The following is a 26,967-nucleotide window of genomic DNA, read 5'->3' as shown; positions in this document are numbered from 1 at the left end:
CATACAAGCCTGATTAGACCATACAATGACCAAAAGTTTTTTGAAAGTGTAATATCCCTTTAAGCCCTACGTAATCGAGGGCAGGCCAAACTATTGCTGATTGACCAGCTCACAATGCCTCACATGTGCTTTTAGTTCTTATTTTAGATTTGTACTTATTTATTCTTTTTCTGAATTATTTTTGAAAAAGAATACAGGTAACAAATCTATTTTTTGCTTGACTGACATTTCTCCGTCACTGTATATTTATTTTTAGGAGAAAATCTTATCTGCAGGCCGGGTATGGAATAAAAGTGCAAGCCTGGAAAACGTACTTAGATCAGCTAACACAGGAATGCTGTCCGAGCCTAACATAAAACACCCTGGACAACCACTCCACCCATCCTATAGACCACACATGGGCAACATACGGCCCGGGGGCCGGACCCGGCCCTTCGACCATCTCAATACGGCCCTCGAAGTCCTCAAGAAAAACAAAATTAGCCCCATAATATCTACATGTTAAAAAGCAGCATTATGTTTTTTTAGGAAATCAATTTAACGTAACTCCAATTCATTATTAGTAATTAATACGTAGGCATATTCCATTTGTCTATAGTGCATTCCATATTCCATCCGTATGTACTCAAATGTTAAGTGTTTATAATGTAACAGTGAAACAGTCAGCCATGGATCCATATTATCCCAAATAATTTATAAGCCTTAAAGACACCACGCATGCATGTGTTTCAAGTTTCAATTGTCCAAACGTGTGGCCCTTCACTCATCAAAGTCAGTATGGCCCCCTGGAAAGAGATGTTGCCCACCCCTGCTATAGACTCTTCTCCGACCTGGTTCTCAAAGTGTGGAATAAACTCCCCATTGTAGTCAGAACTCAGAACTGCCGACTCACTCTCAATTTTTCACCGTAATCTTAAGACTCACCTCTTCAAACTCCACCTCACCCCCTCGCACTTCACTCTCCATGTACCCATTCTTACCAGCTCCTCTTTCATTTGATGCTATACTGAAGATAGAAAGACCTACTGTACTGAGATATAACTAGGCTACATAATACAGACATGCTGTATCTTGGTAACTCGTTCTCATGTCTTTCGCTTCATAGATTTGACGATATAATTGTTTATCTGGTATCCTAGTTTCTTGAAGCACTACACTGTTCTCTCTGCATTGTATTTATATGATTCATTTTTACCTTGTGTATTGTAAGTCACTCTGGATAAGAGTGTCTACTAAATGCCTAAATTGTAATGAAAAAAGCTACACATCTGAGGTAGAACATATTACACATTTATATTTTCACAGAACACATGTATTAATAATCTACTTCAAGCCTTAAAACTATATTTGATGATTGCATTGAGGTGCAAGGAATAAGCGTTGTGCATTGTAACTTATGTTATAGTTGGGAGCATGGGAGCATTTTTTGCTGACTCAATGTGCACTCTGGGTTCACAATGTACTGTATAAGGCCATTAAGAAACCGTCCCTTGGACACACGCTGAATAAGCCCTGTAGCTTTGACCTCCACTAATCCCCTTAGGCAAAGCATGTCTTCCAATGTGCTGCCTTGCCTTGAGAACACCTGGTCCTAACCTGGCAACTGTCTTTTTGTATTTAATTGTCATTATAATGCATTTTCTTGTCAAGCCTTGGTTAAATAGTTTTAGGTATTGTCTATTGGTCTCCCAATGAAACTACCACATAAACAGCAATGCAGTAGGAGTAGCAAAATCCATCATGAAGACTACTAAAATGTATTGCGCGCCTGTTCCATCTCTAGATGTAATGAAGGCAGTGTTCTCTTCATTCATTCATCCATTCGTTCAGTTTTTGTCATTTATTAACCTAATCCACCATTTATTGTGTTTACCTGTCCAAAGGACAGCCCATTGTGAATTTTCACACTTGGGGGTCTGCTGTGTGTGTGTGTCAACCCCATCATTTGGGTGCTGGGGCAGAGGCGTCAATTGGGTATGGCAAGCTATGGCAGCTGCCATACCTTTTGCTACAGGGGGAAATAATAAAATGTACTTGTAATTGTGCCTGTTGCTAAGGTACGGCAACATGACTGGTGTGTTGCACGCGCGAGGGCGCGCGTGCAACACACCAGTCATGTTGCCGTACCTTAGCTTTTGGCTGAACTGACGCCGCTGTGCTGGGGGTCGTTGTTGCCAGGCCAACGCAGCAGTCTCCCATAGGCTCCGGGCGGACCACATGGCCAGGCTGACGTCTTGGCTGTGGAGGCGGGGCTCGCGGGGCTTAGCAGAGGGTTTGCAGGCTGCACAACCTGCGGCTTGCTGGAGACACTGTTGGACTTGAAGCAGAACGGGGGGATCTCATCTCTCTCTCCAGCAAAACAACCTGTTGCTTCAAACTTCTGTTGTTTATCCGCCACTATAGCTGTCACCCGGGGAAGAAGAAAGGCAAGAAGCTCAATGGACTTGGATTAAAAACAAACTTCCAGGACTATTACATCCCCCAACGCGGCTCAACAACTTGCAAAAGCGAGGTATGTATTATGATCTGCTTCCTGTTTGCTCTAGTCTGCAGCTCAGGTGAGGTTTTATTTATGCAGGTCTTCTTGCACGAATCTAAACAATGATCATTTCGATGCAGTCTTGGTGCACTGGGAAGGAACAGTGTGTTTGTGAATGGCATTGGGTAGCCATGAAGTTCGACGATACTGGATAAAGTGTTTCAAGTTCAAGTAGTTGTTCCAAGTTTGGTGTTATGGCGTTTCTCTTCTTATGGTGCATGTTGTTGTATGTATGGTGATATAAAACAATGCCAACAAGACCAGTCTTGCACATTAATAATCCCCATTGAGTTAAATGTAACTATGCGACTGTACTACTCTACAATAGAACTAAATGCACCATACGGGACCATGTTTACATTCGCAAACTGAAACATTGACAAGATCTCACTGTGCAGGATGTAGTGGATGGATACATTTAAAGCGTTGCCTGCTCACTTTCTGACTTCTAAGGATGGCGTTGCTTCATCGAAGTTTACAATGAGAACAAACTTATGCTTCATAATGATGTTTCTTTCTCTTCGATCTTCATTTATTTTACCTTTTGTCGAATTTTATTATACGAGCAGGAAGTGAAAAGAAAACCTTCTTGCTTCCACACCAGGGGGTCTGAGATGGGGATGTAGTGGAATGGAGTGTTTTTATAGTTCACATTCTCACAAATATATCATCAATCAGCCTTTAAATTGATGCAACGAAGAAGGCAAGTAGCTAGAGAGGGTATTTGCAATTGAGTAATTTCAATTACATTGGAGCAGATGAGTGTGCAGGTTTATTCTTTTTCTTCTTGATCTTTGATTTGGCCACAGAAAACTTGTGGAATGACATTGAGCATCATAACACGGATTTTCATTCCGTGACGGTTTAGTAGTGAAAACGATGTATTTTATGGCGATGCCAGCATTTTTGCTCATGTGAAAACACCCAAAAAACAAAACTCCCGGCAAGTTGAAAATGATTATGCTAATTATTTTGCAGGAAAAATTCCGGAACTGTAGTGAAAACATGCCTATACTTAAGAAAGCCTACTTGACACAAGTCACTTAGGAGAATTATGTGTGTATTTTGGGGCAAGTGCCTTGCCTACTATAAAATATGTCTCAACAATCTATCAGAATAAAGCTACATAAATCAATGAAGGACACAGAGAAAGCATCATCTCCAGCCAGGACATACAAATATGGTCAGAATTTCACTGCAACAGTTTAACAACCAAAGGTGTAAAAGCATGTTTGGAGAAAAGATGGCTATTTTCCAATGTCTATCATAAACATTTTGTTCTTTATTCTTTTACTAATCTTATATAGTTTAATGTCACTTCATTTGATTTGGTCTTATTTCCTAATCTTATATATTCTGTAGTTGCTGTAACACAAGGTCCCTTTGGGATTAACAAAGTACAATTTCATGTAATCCAATCTTTTGGCAAGTGGCTACTGTTAATTTCAAGACTCAATTGAAATCCTCCTCTTCTGACGTCATCCAAGATATAAACCAAATGAGATAAGAATAAGATGTGCTCTACTCTGATATTGTGTCTTTAAGTTTAATGGTGCTTCCTGACAGATGTTCAAAAACCAAAGACAGTTTTCTTGACCTTTTGGGGATTTAGACCTGACACAGCTGGTCAACACTAAGGGTGCAATAGTTCATTGAACTAATATATTTGATCGGTTTGTTGAAAAATCATTGATAAGCGTTAATTTACTCGATTAAGTGATTAATAATAATCAATCCCCATTTGGCATTTTGGCCATGTGATTATATATGAAAATGCTCTAAAATTGTAAATTATCTAATATTTTCACTATTTTTGCAGTGTTGTGTGATGAAGTATAACATGATATACGTAGATAAAAAAAACTAAGAAAGAAATATGCATCTCGATTATTCGACTAATTGAAAAAGTAATCAATATAATAAACAAAACTACTGGTGATGGAGCTGCCAGGTTGGACCACATAATGCCTGTAGATGGATGACGAAACACACACACACACACACACACACACACACACACACACACACACACACACACACACACACACACACACACAGAGAGAGAGACTGACATTTCCCCAAAAGCTTCGACACGGCAACAGAGAACGGCTTCTGAGGAAGCTCATTGAAATGGAAAGAGGCAAAGAGAACTTGAGAATGACAGGGGTGAAAACAGAGAAGACAGACATTCACAGACTGAGGGAGAGAGACGGGGGGGGTATTGAGAATAAACCTCTTTTTATAGGCTGATAGAAGGTAGGAGAAGGGCTGCATGGACTGTCCGTCTCCACCACCAAGACCTGTGGAGGTGGCGGTCACACGAGGGTGGAGTCTGGAGATAATGGCCCCCTTAGTGTGGTCAAATCGTCCCTCCAAACACTTTTTAGGATGCTGAATGTACTCTATATTTGAACCGTGTTCTATTTTGGTCTGTGTGGGTGTTTTTTGTGTGCTTGTCTTGGGCCAGACTGGTCACAGTGGTGGCAGTGTTCCCTGTATTTAGTCTGGTCTGTGCTGTCTGTGTCCCTTTGAAAGAAACGGAATGACGAAGGAGTTGCGGTTGACAGAGAACAGGGATGATGATTATGGCGAAAGAGATTTGGTGTACGCAAAAGAGTACAAAAGTGAGTGGGAAAAAAATAATACTAAAGAGAAGGTTTTATGCCTTTTAATTGATAGGACAGGAAATGGGGAGAGAGATGGGGAGTGACACGCAGCAAAGGTCGTCAGGATCGGGACTCGAACCTGCGACACGCTGTCAGGCTGGCATTGCAGCCTAGGGTGCCCGGACCGCCAGTCCGGCGGCCCGGGCCCCATATTGACTATTCTGAGACCTTATGAATGTTTTGCATAGAAAGCCACATGGTAATAGCCTAGGTGCTGCATTTCCAGAATGAGGTCATGGCAGATTTCAGTCTGTCACAGATGAGTAGGAGGGTTCAGTTCTGTAAGCAGATTGATGTTTCCGTATGAACAAAGAACATATAGCTTTTGTTTTTACAGCCGACTCTCTGGCATGTATTTGTTAGCATCTGGAGGCATCTAATCCAGATTAAACAAGCACTTTGCTTGTGCAGTCTGGAAGTGTGTGTGTGCGTGCGCGCGTGTGTGTACAGTATGTATTTGTATCCGAGTGTGTCTATTAACGTCACCAGCCTTCTTGTTACGGCTTGTAGACTGTGCTCTCTCGTGGCCTCTCTGTCATGTCATCATTGTGGTTTTCCACAGAGCTTAAAAACAACATGAAAACTCACTGAGTGACCGTGAAATGTGTGTCATCGTGATATAGAGGGTAGAATATGTGAATTTAGCAAACCTCTTAAAAGGTCACAGATTGAATGGTTTTTGTGTGTGGGTGTGTGGTTGTGAACCGCTTGAACCCCAGCGTCCCTATTCTGGGCATATCAAGGTACTCGAACCATTTTCTCCAAGCTCACAATGTGTCGCAATGTGTTCCGAGCTTGTAAATTGGCTAGTATTTTCAGCAAAAAGATTTGGTGGTGTAGAGGGGAAAAAGGAGATTGCCAAGTGCAGACCCTGCGGGACCGGATCAATGACATCGGGTTCAAGTGGTTAATGTCTCCATTGAAAATGACTCATGGGGCCACACACACTCTATGGAAGCTGAGATCTGTCTTTTATTCAAACACACCAGGAATCGTCAGCAGACATTTAGGCTGTTCCTAGAAATGTTGATGTTGTTATTAGTTTTTGTTGGGGCTTTTATGTCTTTATTTGATAGGATAGTAGACTGACAGGAAATGGGGAAAGATGGGGAATAACATGTGGCAAAGGTCATCCAGATCGGGAATCGAACCGGCGACGCCAGCAGGCATCATAGCCTAGTATGTGGTATGTGCCCGGACCACTAGGCCAGCGGCCGCCCCGAACTGTTGATGTTGTGACTTAGGAGGAGCATCCCGGCCTCAAGTCCAGATATGAAGCCGTCGCTGCAAGCTGTCGCTTAAATCAGAATTTGGATGCTTTTAGAGGAAGACATTTGTGTTGTTTGCACGTAAAGATTCAAACACTTATATACACGAAATGTACATTAAACATACATATACAGACAGACACAAACACACAGAAACACACGTTGGTGCTTATCAAGAGGCCGATGTCAATACAACACCGGCCTCGGCGGCCTGCCCTGGGTAGAGCTCTACAGTGAATCCAGGGGCAGGTTGACCTGGCAGCTAGCTCTGACCTTACAAAATGACAGAAGAGATGGGGTTACAGACAGTAACATATTCACAGTGACAGTAACAAAATGCTTCAGCGAGCAGCCTTAGTCGTGAATAGTGATACTTGCAATGTGAGTCCTCCTTGCTCTGTAGAACTTAACGTTGCGGCACCGGAGTATTTGCCAACGGTTTAGATTGGAATGTGTAACAAACGACAGGTTTCACAAATGTATCAAAATCCAGAAAACAAGTTTAGGAACAAATCTGGGCAATTCAGAATATTATGAAATATTCTTCTATATTCTGGTAGTGGCTACAGGAGTTTTCGTCCATTGAACCATTTTGTGTCTGTGAAAGCAGGGGTAACTGCCAAACATTATTACATTTGAGGAATATTATTCCAGGCTAAAAGTGGTAAGAAGACATACTGTGTGTATATGGGATGTGAGAGTTGCTTGTGAAAACATTGCATTAGTGCTTATTAGTGCCAATGTTTGCTTCCCTTTCTGGTATACAGGCTCTTACCATTCCATCGTCTGCCCACAAAATAAGTTATTTAAATCTGCCTCCACAGAGAATTTAAATTTAAACAGGAAAGCTATTGTTACCTCAAACAGAGTGCACAACAAAGATGATGTACTTTTGGGAACATTCACTTTCAGGCCTCATTGTGCTTTTATAAATAACTCTTATTGAACACACTTCACAACTTATATTGTTGATTACCCTCAGCTCACAGTACAAGGATTGTACAAACTAGAGCCTGACATATGCCAGATTTGTGGGTCCAGACTGATTTCAGAGAGTCCTAGCGCACAGATCATATAGGTTCTTTGATTGATACTGTGTAGTGTGTAGGTAGGTAGATATAGACTAGAGTACACACGACACATACAGTAAACTGAACAGCCTACAATCTCACATCAACGTGTCCCATCACGAGCTGGTAGATGCTGTAAATCACAATGTGATGACATCACACCATTGTACTTTACAATACAAACCCCACTATCAATCCTCCAGTTCTAGGCAACACAGAAGAGGGGGAACTTTTTTATTTTATGTATAACTCCTCTAAGGTATATTAATGACATAGTTCAATATTGAAAATGGGTGGTCTTCCCCTTTAAATAAAAGGTAAAAAATCCTCTGCAGATAGCTAGATACAGATGTCATTAAAAAGGGGAATAATGTCAGATATAACGGTCGGGCTCTAATATGTGAAGGAAAGTGAAACTGAGTTGAAGTTTGTGTGTGTGACAGAGTGTCAAAAAAAATCACTTCCACACCAGTTTCAGCCGAGCTGGGGCCAGAATCAGATGGGACACTCAAGTATTTAATATGTGTGGTGAAAGTTGCAGAACGATAACGCTGTCATATTAATGCATTATGCATTGAACCATAGCGACCGATGGAAAGTGGTTATTCCACTCACTAGGTGCGTTGATATCAGGTTGCAGAACTTGAAAGTCTAGTAATTGCTTGTCTATCAGGTGCTGAATGAATGACCTCATCCCTGCCAACCTGGTCAGAGGTGGATCACGTTTCATTATGACTGTGTCGTTCATGGGTGTCAAACGGAAACTTTCCGTCCACAATCGGGCCTCTGTCCTCCTCCACTTTGGCTCCGTCCTTTAATGTCGTCTGCTTTTTCTTCTCTTGTTTGCTTTCCTTATTCTTCCCTCTTGGATTATATGAGCTCTTGGTCTAAGCCTCAGCCTACCTGCAGGTTATAAATGGAGACGGCTGCCTGTTATGTAAGCGTGCCTCTAGTAGATGACCTGGGAGGAATCCCTTCAGTTTGGTCTGCCAAGAATGATTCACTTGAGGGTCCCTATTGCGTTACGGCGCAATGATGAGCTCCATAAATATTGTCTCTGTTGCTCATTTTAAGTTCATGCTCGGTGGACTGGTTGTGTCCATACGGCCTTTCTGAGTACAGAGCTCTGCAAAAACTATGCACAGATTGGAATAACCTCCCATTGATCACCATGGTCCAAGTCCCAATAATCTATGAATACAACAATGTTTTTGTTGTAGGGCTGGGCGATATTGACAAAATCTAATATCCTGATATTTTTTACCATACATCATCGATATAATCAATATAATATTGACATATAGCCCAGCCCTATTGTTATGTCACTTTTGCCTCCACATCCTGGTTGATCCAGAACTCATCCACAGTACTGTCAGGTTTTTAATATGGCTAACAAATATGAAAACTCTGTTATTACTGACATAATTTTGATAACTGTCATGGTGTGAGCATGAAAATACGAAGGAAAAGTGACATTGAGGCGCAGCCACGTAAAGAATAAGGAGAAAAATAGACTACATAAACAATCGAAATATCAATATTATATGTGTTCGGCAACAAATATGTAAGAAAATGTATTTGGAAGAGTCCAAAATGTTTATAATATATTTTCCCAGGGTGACTGTGTGCCTTGTGAGATGAACATGTGTATTGTGAGAGGGACAGCCTGTTCCTGTCTGGCTAATACGCCTGCAGGTTGAGGTCAAAGACTGTCTCTTTCACAGCCTCTGACCTTCTCAGACACGATCAGAAAGTTCAACCAGAGCCCTGTGCTTTGCTCTCTTAGGAGTTCTGGCCTGCGTTTGACCACGCGGCCGGCCCTCCTGCCGGCCGTACCTACCGTTGGTTATGCAACAGTGCCGTCATTGGCTTTCTAGTAGCGTCAGGTATAAGAGCCTTAAAGGTTAATTTGTGGTTGGCTGTGGTCTCAGAGCCTTCAGGTCACCAGAAATAGCTGAGTCCTTAGGCTGCATTGTCCTAGAGATGTTAAGGTGCTCTTTGATCTCTCGTCCCTCCCTCCCATCACTTGTTCTCTTAAAATAAAACCAGAGGTAGCCTACAAGATGTGTTATCGTTGTACACTGGGGGAGAGCCTGGGGTTGTGTCGGTCCACGTGTCCCTTTGGGACAAGATGAACCTCCTTATAGATGGATCTGGAGGGTATGAGAAGTGATAGATGGCAGAGAAGGGAGAATATTTACCCCAAATGAAAGCCTGTGTAAAGTAATATTTTGGTATTACTCTACTATTAAGTAGACCCTCCAGAAAAATGTGATTATGTAATTATCAGTCAAATGCTGCAGAATATGCGGGGGGTCACATATTTTCAAAAAGGCAGCATAATCACTTATTTCAGCCCGCATATTTCGGAGCTACCGGCATATTTCACAGCATAAAATCACATAAACCCCCGAGTATTTCACATTTTTACGCATATTCCGTGTAATTTATAACTTTTCGCATATTTTGCAACTCATTGCATAAAATCACATAAAACCCTGCATATTTCATCGCAAGATCTATGATTTTTGCCTGCATCATCAATGTTTTTAGTCCGTATAATGAAGGATTTTTGCCTGCGTTTTTCTGGATGGTGTAACTAACCTTTTAATTAAAAGTGATGATAATAGATTCGATTTTTTTGTTTTTTTAATTTAACATCTTTTCCCATCTGCTACCATAAACAGGAGTGACTTTGTTTCCAGTATGGTGTGTCACCATGGTAACACAGCCTCAACTGTAATGCAATTGGCCAGGCAGTAAACATCCACGGTGCAGACAACACTGCAGTGCCTTCAGAGTTTATGAATGAAATAAACTGATGCCGTCATCAGACAGAGTTTATGAATGGAAAAAAAGAAACGATCGATGCACTCATCAGACAACTTATGAATGAAATAAAAATGTATGCACTGCCACTCATCAGACAGTTAATGGGGGGGAAAAACTGTTTATGAATTAAATAAACTGATGCCGTCATCAGACAGAGTTTATGAATGAAAAATAAATTGATGCACGCATCAGAGAGAATCTATGAATGAAAAAGAAATTGACTCATCAGAGTTTGTGAATGAAATAAAATGCATGCAGGTCAGGATGACAGTTGGATCTTAAGAGTCTGCAATTATGGTAAAAGGTAGTGTGGTCTGAGTCCACCCTGAACACTTGAGTACCCTGATTGTCCCCAAACTGCTAAGCAACATTTATTTTGGGATCCATAGAAAATCACTTATCTTGGGGCGTATGTGCATGTACTGTATGTGTGTGCATGACAATATATTTGTCATAATCATTTCACACTCATCTCATCATATTGACAACCAAACTTGGATCTACCATCCCCTGCTTGTATCTAGTCTGTGGCTCATTGCTGGCCTCGACTACTGCATCCTTTTTCATGCAAAGGCAGAGCTCTATTTAGCTTGTGGTTCAGCCACCCCTGAGCTAATCTGAGTCCCCAGAAATTCTTCTTTTTTTCCCGCGCCACTAGGGGGAGAGGGGCGAGAACAACAACCCCTGTATATACTTTCTGTTTGTTTAGACTTACTGTTTTCCTTTTTTGAGCAGTGGTCACAACGCTCCTATACGTGGCCGTGTGTGTGGGTCTGTCTGTCTCCGTCCGTCCGTGTCTGTATGTAGTCTACAGTACCTTTTTTGACCACACATGTTAAGGGAGGGGCGCTGTTGTTCAGGCCAGACCAGACACACCAGACACACACACACACACACACACACACACACACACAAGGATGGATACCAGTGGCGGCCTGAGTGACATGCATTTTATTATTAATATTTTGTTTAATATTGTTTTAATATTTTTTATAATATATATATACAGGTATATATATATATATATTTGTTTTGCTGTTGCGCAGCCTCCACGACCACCGCTCAGTTCACACGGGTGTGATTTTTGTTCTTTCATTTTACTTTCTTTACATATCTACTGCATAGTACTGTGTTCTATTCGTCTGTCATTCAATGTTATATGAGATACTTAAATGGTTTCCTGTGGAAATAAGCTTAGTCTTTTCATGGATCTCCTTTTAGTAGACCTTGTACCAGTGAACTGTACCGTCATGAAACTGTACCTTTTCCTATGCAAACTTCTAATAAAGTCTTCAATCAATCAATCAATCAATCAATCAATCAATCAATCGATGTGCAGCTTCTGATGCACATTGTTCCAAGACTGACATGTGTGCAAGCAGGTGTAATCTGCAGCTTGCAGAAGCAGCCAGAAACCTGCAGGGAGATGATTAGAATCTGTTGTCACCACTTTGCAAGAACCCTTTGGTTACTTTGGTTAATTATTAAATTAGCACAGCAGTTTGGAATGTGTGTGGTTACTTTTGGGGGTCATCATGTGAGTTTGACTGAGAAATCAGAGAGACACGATGATGTAAATAGAACAAGGTAGGCTACTGTGTTGCAACTCAACAACTGCCTGCCAAACGTTTTACTGATTTACCGTTTACCGTTTTACTCCTGATTATTATCAGTCACACAGCAGAAGGAGCATAAATAACACTGCTCCATGTGCACAATGTGGATGATTTAAAACCCCACGTTGAATAGATCACAATCTACAAACTGTTACAGAACAGTGCTTGGGTTGGGTTGTTCTCCTGATGCAATCCCAAGTAATATTTCTAAAATGATGGATTTTCTTTTTTCTTCTTTCAAGCTTTCAATTCGTGAAACTTATATACGGTAGGCCTTATTATTAGGGTTTGAAATCTAAATATAATGTAAGTCATACTCGTCATAATCGTTTCCATGTTGAGAAATGTTAAGATAGTTTCGAACACTTTCAAAAAGTAGTGGAAATGGCAGATCTACAAGCTCACAACGTGTCGCATCGGCTATTTCCACTATCAATGTTCTTTTTAAAGTGTAAAGTTTGGATATGTCCTTAATCTCTTTGTATATTTGGGTTATGTGTCATATCTGCCATGTGCAACTTCAAAGCCTAAAAGCCAAACAGAAATGTAATTGTCAACGCCAAAAACACAATTAAATCGTTAATCGCAATTATTTGAGTGACAATTAATCCTCATGTAAAATGTCATAATCATGACAGCCCTACTCCAGAGTCCTGATGCAATCCAAAGTAATATTTCTAAAATGATGAATGATTTTCTTTTCTTTTTTCTTCTTTCAAGCTTTCAATTTGTATAGGCCTAATTATTAGGGTTTGAAATCTAAATATAACGTATAATAAGAAAAGTCAAAAGTCACCAACGTGGCTGCAAGTAGACAGGTGACAGATCACATCAGATGTTCCGTTCTGGAGTGATCTGTCTGTCATGTACGTTGCAGCATGAAGCCTGAGCCGACATTGCTGATGCTATCTGTCATTATCCCCTGCTAAAGCTTAGAACAGGCTCTGCTCCTCTCATCCCTCTATCTGTGTGCAAGCGGGGATGAGGAGCACATTGAGCCACAGAGTCACCCCCCCCCCCCCCCCCCCCCCCCCGGCCCGGCCCAGGTTTAGGGTTGGGGTCTGTGCCAGTAGCCGTCAGGCTACACAACCAAGCCTGACCGCCACACGAGAACTTAACCGTTCCGTTCTCTGGGATTAATGACTCCTGCTCGACTCTGGCACACTTGCACATGTCATGGACTACCGGGATGTACACCACAGAACGGTGACAGATGCCATCAGTACTGAGGGTAACTGTTGTAAGGTTTATTTATATACACTTAAATTTACTGTTGATAGACTCTACAGTACATACTCATTATGTCGATACTGTTAAACAGTGTTTCTCAAACGTTCTCATTTCAAGGTCTCCCCTTAACTCTGACAGTGTACAAATGGATCCAAATGAACACTTACGGTTCATTTTTATTTCATTTGTACATTGTCAGAGTTACACCCTAAAGGAACCCACAGAGTCCCTGGAATCCACTTTGAGAACCACTGCTGTACATAATATCTAGATACTGCTGAAGGCCTGTTGACAGTCATATTCATAGTTGACCTGTACACGTATAATATCCATTCATATATCCACTGGCAATAGATGCATATTTATGCATATATTCACTGTTCAGACTGATTGTAGATATCCTCCAGATACTTCTGAATGCAGCATATTCGTACCACTCTGTTCTTACCTGGTCCTGTACTGTGTGTCGTGCTTTGTTGATATTACTGCGAACACTTGAATTTCTCTATGGGAATCTTATCTTAAATGATCTGTCTTTGGCCTGATGAGCTGGGTAGCCGTTAGTAGCAAGCTGTGGAGAGGCGCTGAGAGACATTAAGGTTAGGGTTTATAAACTCCATTTATGCTTTTATTCTGCTTTTTCTCCCGAGCCATTAATTTCAGAGGAGTGATTATCTTTTACATTGCACAACATCGACATATGGGAGGATTAGGCCTAGTTCCACTTTCTGTCAGACCCATTATGATAGGTTGAGCCAGTGTGTGTATGAATAGTAGGAATGTTTACATATTTTTTTTTACTCTTGAGAATTAGTTTCAAGAAATTATCATTATGTATTTTCTTTATCTTTTTTCTTTGTTGCTGTTTACAGCAATCATGCCGAGAACGCATAATCAAAATAAAAACAAACTAGGTCAGCAAACAGTGCGATTCAACAAACGCAGTGGTTGTGGGACTGTGCGTTAAAGCTTACATGCAAGTTGGGTTTGTTACAGGAAGTGGAAGTGGCATCTGCAAAGACATACACACACATACAGTATACAGTCACAGCGGGGTGCACATGTGACCGAGCTGAATGCCTGGAGCAGTTCTTTTTTTTTTTTTAGACATTTGAGTTATCAGAAGTGTCTCTTCAAAAAGGGTGTGGTTGCGCAGCTGTAGCGCTTGGTGGTCTTGTGCAGCAAGCATGCGTGTGTGTGTCTGTGTGTGTGTGTGTGTGTGTGTGTGTGTGTGGTGTGACTCATCCGGATTCTGAAACGGTGCGTCAGTATCAAACCGTGTATTTAGCTTGCCTCTGTTTGCTCCTCTGTTTATTGCAGTGAGTGAGAGTGGCTTTAATGACACTGAATGTTTTTCTGTGCCTTACCATCTCTCCATCCTCCTCTCCTCCTCCCTCACCTTCTCTTACACTCGCAAGTTCATTTAAATGCTTCCTAATGACTCTCTCTCTCTCTCTCTCTCTCTCCCCCCTTCCACTCTGCCACAGTTTAAGGCTCCATCAACCTCTCGTCAACACGCACAGCAGCCGCAGCATCGTCGGTCACAATGGGCAAGCAGAACAGCAAGCTCCGTCCCGAGATCATGAACGACCTGGTGGAGAACACGGACTTCACGGAGCATGAGATCACCGAGTGGTACAAGGGCTTCCTGCGGGACTGTCCCAGCGGCGCGCTCTCCATGGAGGAGTTCAAGAAGATCTACGGGAACTTCTTCCCCTACGGCGACGCCTCCAAGTTCGCCGAGCACGTCTTCCGCACGTTCGACGCCAACGGCGACGGCACCATCGACTTCAGGGAGTTCATCATCGCGCTGAGCGTGACGTCCCGCGGGCGCCTGGACCAGAAGCTGAAGTGGGCCTTCAGCATGTACGACCTGGACGGGAACGGATACATCAGCAAGGCTGAGATGCTGGAGATTGTAACGGTATGTGTGTGTTTGTGTGTGTGTTGTAGGGGTTAATGTCCTTTGTTTTTGTTAGTTTGTTTTTCTTTTAGTTTTTTGTAAGTTTCTCTTACTTCAATTTCTTTTTCTTTCTTTTCTTGTTTTGATTATTTGTTTTCTGCCTGTGCACTTGTCTGTCTGTCCCTTTGATTGCCTCTGCCTGTCAGCCCTGTCTGTCTGTCTGTCTGTCAGCCCTGTCTGTCTGTCTGTCTGTCCCTTTGTTTGCCTTTGTCTGTGTCTGTCTGCCTATGTGTCCTCTTACCTTGCTGATCGGCCGATAATACCTCTAACGGCTTTGATCGGTATTGGCTTTGCTGATCTACAAGCTAGATCAGCTATTTTCACAATATTTATCTGTGGGACTGAATGTAACCTCAGCTTCAACTCCTACAAGTTGAATTGGATACTAAAGGACCTCAGCCTGCAATCTCCTAATGTTTATACTTAATATACAATGTCAATGTTTTGTAAGAAGAATCATTAAATATATAAAAGCTGCTACAGTAACACAATAAATAGAAGAATTTATGGATTTGACGCTGTGATCGGGAATATCGGTATTGGCAGATAGTAGATACTGATTCCAGTTGATCGGTGCTCGGCCCCAAAAATCGCAATCGGAGCATCTCTATACAACAATGCATGTCAGTGAGTGTGCTCCTGCTGAAAAAGAGTCGGGATGGCTTGTACGCCTGTGACCCGACCAATGCAACACTGCTGCTGAGGAATCTTTTGCACTGTTTTGCTCATCTACCCACGTCAGCTGCTACACAGATATATATACACTGTATAATATCCATGCCCATCTGTTCTGCCCCATTTGAGTTCCCACAGCGGAGAAAAACGTCCACTGTGTAATTTGAGTGGAAATGGCAGTTTTTCTCTCAGGTCGTCTGCACTGCACTTATCCATGGTGTATTTGTAGAACAACTCCTCCTCGCGTCCTGGGATCTTCCTTTGACTCAGCATGACTACGAGCAACTATGCAATTCTAGGGAGCGTTTTCCCTCGTGTACTTAACAGCTTCATTGTTGCTTTAAGATGGAGAGACACCTATTCAGCACAACGTTAAGCCCTGAACATTGTTAAAAAGGCATGCTGCTTCTCTCTCTAGCCATTTAATATTGGCATGTAAATTAATTAAGGGAGCCATAAGTTATGTTTTTGGTTAAAACAAAAAAGGTAATCGTTAAAATGTTAAATACCTCTGTAATTGAATTAATGTAATGTCTCATCTCATCTATCCAGCAACTTTAGTGAACACAAAATACATTTCAAGTGGGTTACAAATTTCATACAGTCTGGAGATCGTGACAAAGATCATTTATCAGCTTGTGTTCCAACATCTAGTTTATCCTGTATTAGGGATGCCCAGATCGGGATTGGGATATCGGGGCCGATTTCAAAAGATCGGAATCGGGAGAAAAATATCGGGAAACACCTTGTCTTTATATATTTAGAAAATATATAAGCTGATGAGCTTTATTTTTAATTTGTTTTGATACAATGCTGCACTAAGTGAAAAAAGAAGCTTGGATAGAATGGATACTGTTATTTAAATAAAAAAAACAACATTAAAGGACAACATAAAAGCATTTTTCTTTTCTTTTTCCTTAATGCATTGCCGAAAGATCGGATCGGGAAGGATCGGGATCGAATCGGGAGCAAAAATATTTGATCGGGATCGGGAGCAAAAAAACGCGATCGGGGCATCCCTATCCTGTATGAGTTATCTCCTGTTGGAGATGAAATTGGTATACTGACCTGAACATGTATTTACTGAAGAGCAGGAGAGACGAGGAGACTGAACCAAACACCAGTCTAGCCTACAGCAATGACTGCTTTGGGAATATAGAGCTATTTAACACATATCATAAGTGCAAAAACATCGTTTTGCCTTTCTACATAGAATAGAATCACTAGTATGTGTGAGAGAGAGAGAGAGAGATGTTTGTGCAACTGCAAACGCCTGTACATTTGACAAGTATTGAAGCAGGGAGTGGTTCAAAGCAGAAAGGTGCGTGGACCTTGGACTTCAAAGCCCTGTACCGTTTTTCCGGCTGTGTTCTCTACACCAGTGGTTCTCAACCTGTGTGTCGGGACCAGCCTAAGCCAGACCCAGGGGGGGTCGCCAAATTATTTTTTGGGGGTCCCCATATGTTTAGCTAAATGTTAACATTGTTTTTTCCACTCAAAAGTAAACATCAGCATACAGTATACGTGTATATTCAGGGTCTAATGTGACGATTCACTTTTTCCCGATTCGATTCGATTTCGATTCATAGGGTGACCATTCGATTATATCACGATTATTGCGTTTTCCTGCAATTTGCGATTCAAATCACGATTATTGCGATTTTTTCCCCAAAAATTACAGCTTTTTTATATTGAAACATTTTAAAACAATTCTAAACAATATAAAACATTAAAAGTTGAATCATATACTTCAAATCAGTGCAGCCAAATAGATAGATAGATACCTTTATTATCCCAAGGGGGTAATTTAGTAAAATAAAGTCAGTCAATCTTTCTGACATTTATTTCAGCCAAAGTGCCAGTGGTACAACATTACAACAACATGTTCCTGGTCAAGATGCCAGAAAACACAGAACACAACAGTCATAATTATTTTTATTTTTTAATATCGCTGTGCTACAGGCCTACAGCACTGTGCTAGCTTTAGCCATAACATGACATCCTCATGACCTAAAACTGTTCCTTTAGGACCTGTACTTACTGACTGATTTTTTTTTTAATAAATAAATAAAATCATGAAAATCGATTCTGAACTTTGAAAATCGATTAATTGAATCGCCGGCATTAACATCACGATAATATAGAAAATCGAGGCCTAGACCACACATTATTATTATCGCAATATGCTGTATACAAAACGTTATGTCAGTACTTTGTGTGCACTCACCCATGTGTTAATATTCTATATGATGAATTGAATACATAAATGAGTTTGTGTTATCCTTTTAGCCTAAATGTTTTACTGTACCTTAAAATCCGATGAAAGAACATTTTTACTTGAAATACATTTGAAACATTTTAAGACATTTTTCACAAAATCTTTTCAGATGGGTGGTCCGTGACCAAATACATGGGGGTAATTAATTGACATGAAAAAGATTATGCTTTAAGCAATCCACTAAATGGAAATGTGTGTGTTTTTTCAGGCCATCTACAAGATGGTGTCATCAGTAATGAAGATGCCTGAGGATGAATCCACACCTGAGAAACGCACAGAGAAGATCTTCAGGCAGATGGACACAAACCGAGATGGTAAGACTCGACTCACTAAAACCCTGGCTTTTTGTTGTTGTTTTTCAGTCATTAAGTGGTTAGAGATCATTATTTTTATGATTTTAAACTGCCAAGTCAGTTTAGCCAAAAAAAGAAAAAGTCTCAATGCAATATCTTCACATTATGAGACACAGGTTGAGGAGAAAGATGATGATGATATTAACAATATGATAACAATTTAAATAAACTATTTCTTTCAATATTGAACTCTGCTATACTGTACAGTTTTCCCAGGAGATGTCTAATTATCTTGATTTTACATTTTAGTCAATGACAGGGGTCATCCCCAGGTGGTCCCCAGAGTTACAACAGGGGGTCCTCCAAATCTTTGAGTGATTTTATATATTGAGTGATTATATATTTCTTTTTTCACCACTTGAACCCTAGCGTCCATATTCTGAGAACTTTAGCCAATAATAGCAGATCTACAAGTTCACAATGCCTGCGAGGCGTTGTGAGCTTGTAGATCGGCTATTTTTGGCAAAGAGCTTTAGTGTAGAGGGGGAAAAGAGCAGACTAAGTACAGAGTGAAAGGTCAAGTTTATTTAGTATTGACGGTTCAAGTGGTTAAATATCTGAAAACACAAATTGACATGAATCCAAAATACACTGATGATTGTGCTGTCAAACAATGAAACTTTATGGAATCTATGAACAGGTTGTGGGGGTCCCTACGTCATCTCTCTCTCAACTAAGGGGTCCTTGGCCTGAAAACATTGAAGACCTCTGGTCAATGATATAATAAATAATCTTTCTATCTCTCTCTTTCTTTCTATCTCAGGCAAACTGTCCCTAGAGGAGTTTGTGGAGGGAGCTAAGAACGATCCGTCCATCGTGCGGCTGCTCCAGTGTGACCCCAGCAGTGCACAGTAGACACCAAATGAACCTTTTCCCACTTGTGGTTTGATTTAATTCAACACATTTCCAAGAGTCTCTCTCACTTGACGCGACGGTGATTCCTGACATCACATCACTTTGGCCTTGAGCTGACGAGGACATTTTGTGCAGAGTGAGGCACATGTATGGGACCCCGCACGCACACGCACACGCACACACACACACACACACACACACACACACACACACACACACACACACACACACACACACACACACACACACACACACACACACACTAGTAAAGAAAGGTAATGTCCGTACACAGTGTAATGCTGTCCCGTGCTTTATGAAACATAGGATATTCAGTCTTTCACAGACGCCCTCATACATGCGCATGCCTCTCTCTCTCTCCCCCGCTCGGTGAAACGCTCAAGTTCCAACAAGACGTGTCCCACAACACCTGGGATCGATGAGGACTCTGATACCATCAAAGACTTTGTTTTTTAGTTTTGAACACAGAATCCATACTGTCATGTGTGTGGTTGTTGTGAATCGTAGTTTAGATGGTCCCAACGGAGACATGGGGTATCTAAAAACGACCTCAGCTTTTTGAGCCCAGTCCAAGTTCTCTGTTATTTTATTACCTTTTATCCGTGGCATTTGTTTTTATTTTGTTTATATTTTTTAAATCATTGCTCTTGAGTTGTATATGACGGTCTCTGCAGGTCATCAGAAAGTATTGACTGAGCTTCGTTGTTCTACTGTCTGTCTCCATGTGAACACTGGACTACAAATGTTCATGACTTACAGTATAGATATGTACAAGGGATGTCTGGGAAATGTAGTTTTTTTTACACCTAGACGATTTCGTTTTTCCTGTTTCAAAATGTATTTAAAACATAATGTGACAACAAATCAAAATGGACTCATATTTGAACCCCAAAAGGGGGAACATCCTGAACATGGATTACTAGCACCTGTTTATTGCAAATAACATTTAATGGCAAGTTGAATGTCCGTACATGGTAGACCCATTTCTCAGAGCAGCAACCATAGCTGTGGCATCAAGCGGCACCGCTTCGCACAGCGACGCCGCAGCTATATTTGGCAGTGCTCTGGAAAGAGGTCCATAAGAATATAAACTGGCACAAATGCAAACCTTCGGCAAACATACAGCACATAAAATTTACAAACATCGTATAAAGGAGGTATAATCCTCTTTCTTCAAGGAATGTATAATCAAGAAGATATACAGTATAGACTAATAGAAATAATATATTCAGTACATTACATTCTGACAACTCGAATGTAATGTACTAATGTTATTAGTGTTGGAATTTGCCACAATGAAAGATTCACTTTTATGGGTTTGACATTTAAATTATTCAATTGTGATACATTTTATTTTCTCGATGAAGAGTTGAAATTGTACAGTATATTCATTCATATTTATGCTAGAAATTGTATGGGTGGGGCAGGGGTGGGAGGGACCACATATTTTGCTATGCATAAAGCTTTTGACATTCATTCATTGCTACATAATGGTGTATATAATTTAGTAGCAACTTTATATTTGGCAGTAAGAAAATAGGTTTAGTTATTGCAGTTGCACCACAAGCTACAGTACAACCCAGATCATGTATATCATTCACTGACAACATATCTGCAGGAAATAGTAGAAATATTTATTAGAGCCAGACCGACATTGCCCATTATTTGACACTTTGTGACAACATCTGCAATTATACAGCTGATGTTTCGCATTCAACAGATTTTAGACATTTTCAAAATGTTTTTTTTTTTTTTTTTTTTTTTTTAGAGATTACAGGCTCACAACCTGACGCAAGGCACAGTGTGAGCTTGTATTTTGACAGTCTTTAATAAAGACTACGTCGTTCAAATTGATTTGACTAGATTTTGCACAGATGTTTTGTACACGCCAGTCAAAACATCAGGAGGCTTTGGTTGGGCTCTAATATTTATACTACATTGCATTGCTAAGTGCTTCTATTTGTCTGCCCGTAGCAACGGTGTATGCGTTGTCAATATCAACGGATCTTTAAGCTCTAGAGCAAATGTCACTTGAAAGTTTAAGCTGATGTCGTCAACATCATGTGCACTTTTCTTTCCCAGTGTGAGTGAGCGCTGATGTTACAGATTACGTTTGTGTTTGCATGATCGCTCGGTTGCTACCCTTAATGGGATGATGGCAGGATTACAGATAAGAAATCTAAAGCATTTAGAAAACCACTTGAGTGAAAAATCTTAGCAGAAGGAAACTGCTAGCACAGAGTTCTCTAGAAATCCCTACATAAGTGTTTATTTTTAATCAAAATTTCAAGAGACTATTTTGGTGGGCCTTGGCGTTTTGAGAAAATCATAGACATATAAAGGTAGACGCCTCCTCCGGCTCTGGGCGTTGGTAAAAGAGGACTGGCAAGTTGGAACTGTGGAAGTCACTCTGTCCCTTGCAGTGGGGAAAGATCTGATTGGCCTACCGAGCATCCGTCCTTCAGAATTGCTCTAGTACATTGGGTGTGCTTCACAATGCATGACCTCAACAAAATTCAAGAAAAGGAATATACTGTAACTGGGAAGGAAAAGTGTGAGTCTCCTCTGCCATTTCAACTCGACGATGATAGTACTTAAGTCCCATATTTCATTCAGTAGCATCTTGTGGTCAAGTGCCAAATATAGACAAATACAATTAAAAACACAGTATTTTATCCAATTATACTGTACAATTATCTGTCGAACAAAACTGTACCATTTTGTAGATTTTGTATTGTTACTTGCAATTTGTGTTCAGTGTAGGAATGTCCATTTTGTTATCAAATAAAAACTAAATGGAAAACTTGTATATATTTGTATGTGTTTTTGTAATGCAGCCATACAGTAGATATTGGCAGGTATGCTGATGAGAGATGGTCTACTCTAGCTGTCTAAAGATCAGCCTCTCAGTGCTGAGGTTCCAGGTTCAAATCTCAGTCCTTTTATGTTGCTGTATTACTTGGACCTTTTTCAAGGCTAAAATACAAAAGAATTACTCAAAAGCACCAGGAGCTATCTATGGCGAGAGATGGTGTAGTGGTCTAAAGGTTAGACTCTCAGTGCAGAGCTTCTGTGTTCAAATCTCACTCCTCCTATGTTGCTGTTTTACTTTTAACATTTCTTTCAAGGTTAAAATATAAAAGGTCTAAAGAACAGACCCTCAGTTCAGAGGTCTCATTTTCAAATCCGAGTTCTCGTACAGATCATTGTTGTTACTTTTCAAGGTTAAAATACAAAAAAAGTATTCAAAAGCACCATATAAAGCCTGCTGTGGGAGATGGTGTAGTGGTTTAAACGTCAGACTCCAAATGCAGAGGTCACATGTTCAAATCCATTCCTGTAGTGCTTTGCCCTTTTCAAGGCTAAAATAGAAGAGAACAACTCAAAAGCACCCGGAGATACCTGTTGAGGGCCCAAAGGTGCCTTGGCTCAATGGTATGGTCACTTGATCGGTTGTCCCTGTTACAGGCAGGTTTCAGACAGGTTCAAGTCCCATGCCCAAGGTACACGGAGGACCATTGTGGAGGGGTGTCCCTCCCCCTGTTTCCTGAGAGCTAAAGGTGGGGGGTTATATCTGAAAGAACTCTGTCCAACTAAAATTTTACTGAAAAAAAATCTTACCTACATGCCTTGAGTTCACTGGAAGAATTTGAGAAAATTGAGACAATTTTAGCTTTAAAAAGGCCCATGTACTCCAGAGATGGACTGCAGGTTTAGCGGGATTTGAACATGGAACCTCTTAACTGAGACTCTGAGCATTAGGCCATCTCTAACTGTAACATCTTCTGGTGCTTTTGAGTACTTATCTGTATTTTAACCTTGAAAAGATCCAAGTAATAGAGCAGCAATTAGTAGGGTGACTGGGTTTTGAACACAGAACCTCTGCACCTAAAGTCCGATCTTTAGACCACTACACCATCTCCAATCTTAAAAACATCTGGTGCTTTTGAGTAATTATTTTGTACTTTACCCATGAAAATGTCAAAGTAAAACAGCAATGTAGGAGGGCTGAGATTTGTACATGGAACATCAGCAATGAGAATCTGATCTTCAGACCACTACTCCATCTCTCACTAACTTTTGAGTGCTCTTGAGTAATTCTTTTGTATTTGAACCTTGAAAAGGTCCAAGTAAAAGAACAGTGACCTATGGGAAAACTGGGATTTGAACACGGCTACTCTGAACTGAGAAACCAATCATCAGTCCACTAGACCATATGCAGGGTTGGCAACGTTGGAATGTCAGAACCAATACGATTTCTATTTCTATTTTCTTTTAAGGGGGTAGGGGGGAGATTCCCTAAACGGGGTCTGAGGGTCCTCCCCCAATAACTTAATCTTAACATATATATATATTTTCCTGTGTTTTATTGAATTTTACACTAATGATTCACCATGCAACTCCTTGCAATAAAACTGTTCCAAGGTCAACTGCACCAATGCAAGTCTTTGCAACTGCCATAATGGTTGCATGATGTTGCAAATCATTGGTGTCAAGGCATAATATTGAGAGTTGCCATGCAGTCCTGGACAACTAATACATATTTAAACGTAGCCTACTGGCTTCTGGTTTCATCTCTAAAGTGAGTCCCATCAAACACCCGGAGAAAAGTGGGTCCCATCAAGGCGAAACCTGGCGAAACACCCGGAGGGAAAAAAAAACTCATGCAAATGAGGTCCAAGTCAGACCTCTAGAAGGCCAATCTGTCTGTAATCGAGAGATTCTAGGCTGACTTGGACCTCATTTGCATGATTTTTTTTTTCCTCTGGGTGTTTCGTCTTGATGGGACTCACTTTTTTCAGGTGTTTCGCCTTGATTTTAGAGAGAGAGCAAGATCTCACACCTTTCAACAAAAAGAACAATCAAAGACCCCCCCCCCCCATATCAAAAAGCCAAGGAACTACAGTATAATGGCCGTGGCTGCATATCAGTGGATCTTTGACACATTAGCCTACTTATCACACAAAAAGTGTGAAATGAGAAATGGTAAAAGAAAAAGAAAAAACTACTACTAAGGCTACTTACAAATATGAAAAAGGGTGAAAATCTCCTGTTTTGGGGTACATTCTGGAACAGGAGACATGGTCAAATAACAGGAGACGTCTTGCTAAAACAGGAGGGTTGGCAGGTGTGGTGAGAGATGGTGTAGTTGTATAAAGTACAGACTCTCAGTGCAGAGGTCCCATGTTCTAATCTCAGTCCTCCCACATTGTTGTAATACATTTTCAACATTAAAATACAAAATATCTGTATTGGCATATGGTTTGGCTGACTGGTGATTGGACTCTCAGTTCAGAGGATCCATGTTCTAATCCGATTCCTACTAGGAATAAAGTTAATACCTCTGATGAGAGATGGTCTACTCTAGTGGTCTAAAGATCAGCCTCTCAGTGCTGAGGTCTCATTTTCAAATGCGAGTTCTCGTACAGATCATTGTTGTTACTTTTCAAGGTTAAAATACAAAAGAAGTATTCAAAAGCACCAGGTGAAGTCTGCTGTGGGAGATGGTGTAGTGGTTTAAACATTAGTCTCTGGAGTCAGAGGTCATATGTTCAAATCCATTCCTGTAGTGCTTTGACCTTTTCAAGGCTAAAATAGAAGAGAACAACTCAAAAGCACCAGGAGATACCTGTTGAGGGCCCAAAGGTGCCGTGGCTCAATGGTATGGTCGCTTGATCGGTTGTCCCTGCTTCAGGCAGGTTTCAGACAGGTTCAAGTCCCATGCCCACGGTACACGGAGGACCATCGTGGAGGGGTGTCCCTCCCCCTGTTTCCTGAGAGCTAAAGGAGGGGGGGTTATATCTGAAAGAACTCTGTCCAACTAAAATTTTAGAGAAAAAATATCCACATGCCTCTATACCATTGAGGAAAAAATGACAATTTTATCCTTAAAAAGGTCAATGTAGTCCAGTGCTGGACTGTAGGTTGAGTTGGATTTGAACATGGAACCTCTTGACTGAGAGTCTGAGCTTCAGACCATTGGGCCATCTCTCACTGTAAATGTGTTTTGGTGCTTTTGAGTAGTGAAGTTGTATTTTAACCTTGAAAAGATCCATGTAATAGAGCAGCAATTAGTAGGGTGACTGGGTTTTGAACACAGAACCTCTGCACCTGAAGTCTGATCTTTAGACCACTACACCATCTCCAACTGAAACATGTCAGGTGCTTTTGAGTAATTATTTTGTACTTTACCCATGAAAATGTCAAAGTAAAACAGCAATGTAGGAGGGCTGAGATTTGTACATGGAACATCAGCAATGAGAGTCTGATCTTCAGACCACTACTCCATCTCTCACTAACTTTTGAGTGCTCTTGAGTAATTCTTTTGTATTTGAACCTTGAAAAGGTCCAAGTAAAAGAATAGTGACCTATGGGAGAACTGGGATTTGAACCTGGCTGCACTGAACTGAAAGACCAATCATCAGTCCACTAGACCACATGCAGGGTTGGCAACATTGGAATGTCAGAATCAATAAGATTTCTATTTCTATTTTTTAAGGGAGTGGGGAGGGGGGAGATTCCCTAAACGGGGTCTGAGGGTCCTCCCCCAAGAACTTAATATTAACATATATATATATTTTCCTGTGTTTTATTGAATTTTACACTAATGATTCGCCATGCAACTCCTTGCAACAAAACTGTTCTAAGGTCAACCGCACCAAAGCAACTCTTTGCAACTGCCATAATGGTTTCATGATGTTGCAAATCATTGGTGTCAGTGAATAACATTAAAGTTGTACCATGTAACTTTTTTGCCAGACCCATGAAATGGGTAGGCCTACATAAGCAAATGTCGGTCTGTCTGTCCGGGTTTTCTATATAAAGGGTATATATGATGATGACATGATGATGACATGCCTACAAAAGGCATGATGTCATAAATGATGATGACAGACAGGGGGTCTGGCACAACCAGGTTGACCTGGTCTAGTTTATAAAACAAATCTTAAAATTGTCCTAACTGTTAAATCGCTAAAGTTTTAGAACACCCACTCCGTTATTTTCAGCTTCTGAAGCCTTCTCTTTATATGTTTTCTATGATCCTGGCCGTGGACCGGATTTCGCGCCAAAATGACGTAATCTGCATCATCTGTATACGTTGTGTATACGTTGCCCAATCACATCGCCGATCATGCACACATGGTACACTACCGGCCAATCACAGCGCATCTTGAAGTGGGGTCGCCATATTTGTAGTCGCCCGTGTGTCTCTTTACTCAAAAAGTAATCTCGCCTACCAGGCAGGGTGAAGTAGTCCGTTTCTCCGGAATGCCTGAACGCACAGGAACCAGGGACCCCTCTAAAGATAGCTCTCGGCGTTGTGGAGGCAGACGCGGGGGTGTGAAGGTACGAAAAACGGGCGAAAGACGCGAACGCGACCGCGGTTTGCTATAGGGCTACTGACCACTAGTTGAGCATCTTACACAGTATAGCTTTAAGATTTGGCCTGTTGTCTGGGACAACTAATACATATTTAAACGTAGCCTACTGGCTTGTGGTTTCATCTCTAAAGTGAGTCCCATCAAGGCGAAACACCCGGAGAAAAGTGAGTCCCATCAAGGCGAAAACTGGCGAAACACCCGGAGAAAAAACCCTCATGCAAA

General features: G+C 41.0%; 1 protein-coding gene across 1 annotated transcript; it reads left to right on the top strand.

Annotated features, from left to right (window-relative positions):
- The first annotated feature begins 2,329 nt into the window (after positions 1–2,329).
- Positions 2,330–20,755, top strand: LOC308292530 (neurocalcin-delta B). Its single transcript, XM_080734887.1, has 4 exons — positions 2,330–2,512; positions 14,709–15,145; positions 18,346–18,451; positions 19,254–20,755. The coding sequence occupies exons 2-4, from the start codon at positions 14,768–14,770 to the stop codon at positions 19,343–19,345; spliced, it is 576 nt and encodes a 191-aa protein (XP_080591013.1). The 5' UTR covers positions 2,330–2,512; positions 14,709–14,767; the 3' UTR covers positions 19,346–20,755.
- The last annotated feature ends 6,212 nt before the right edge of the window (positions 20,756–26,967 follow it).

The sequence above is a fragment of the Nannobrachium achirus genome (genome assembly GCF_963921795.1).
Source record: "Nannobrachium achirus genome assembly, chromosome: 10".
Classification (NCBI taxonomy): domain Eukaryota; kingdom Metazoa; phylum Chordata; class Actinopteri; order Myctophiformes; family Myctophidae; genus Nannobrachium; species Nannobrachium achirus.
This window is presented reverse-complemented; position numbering and strand designations above follow the sequence as displayed.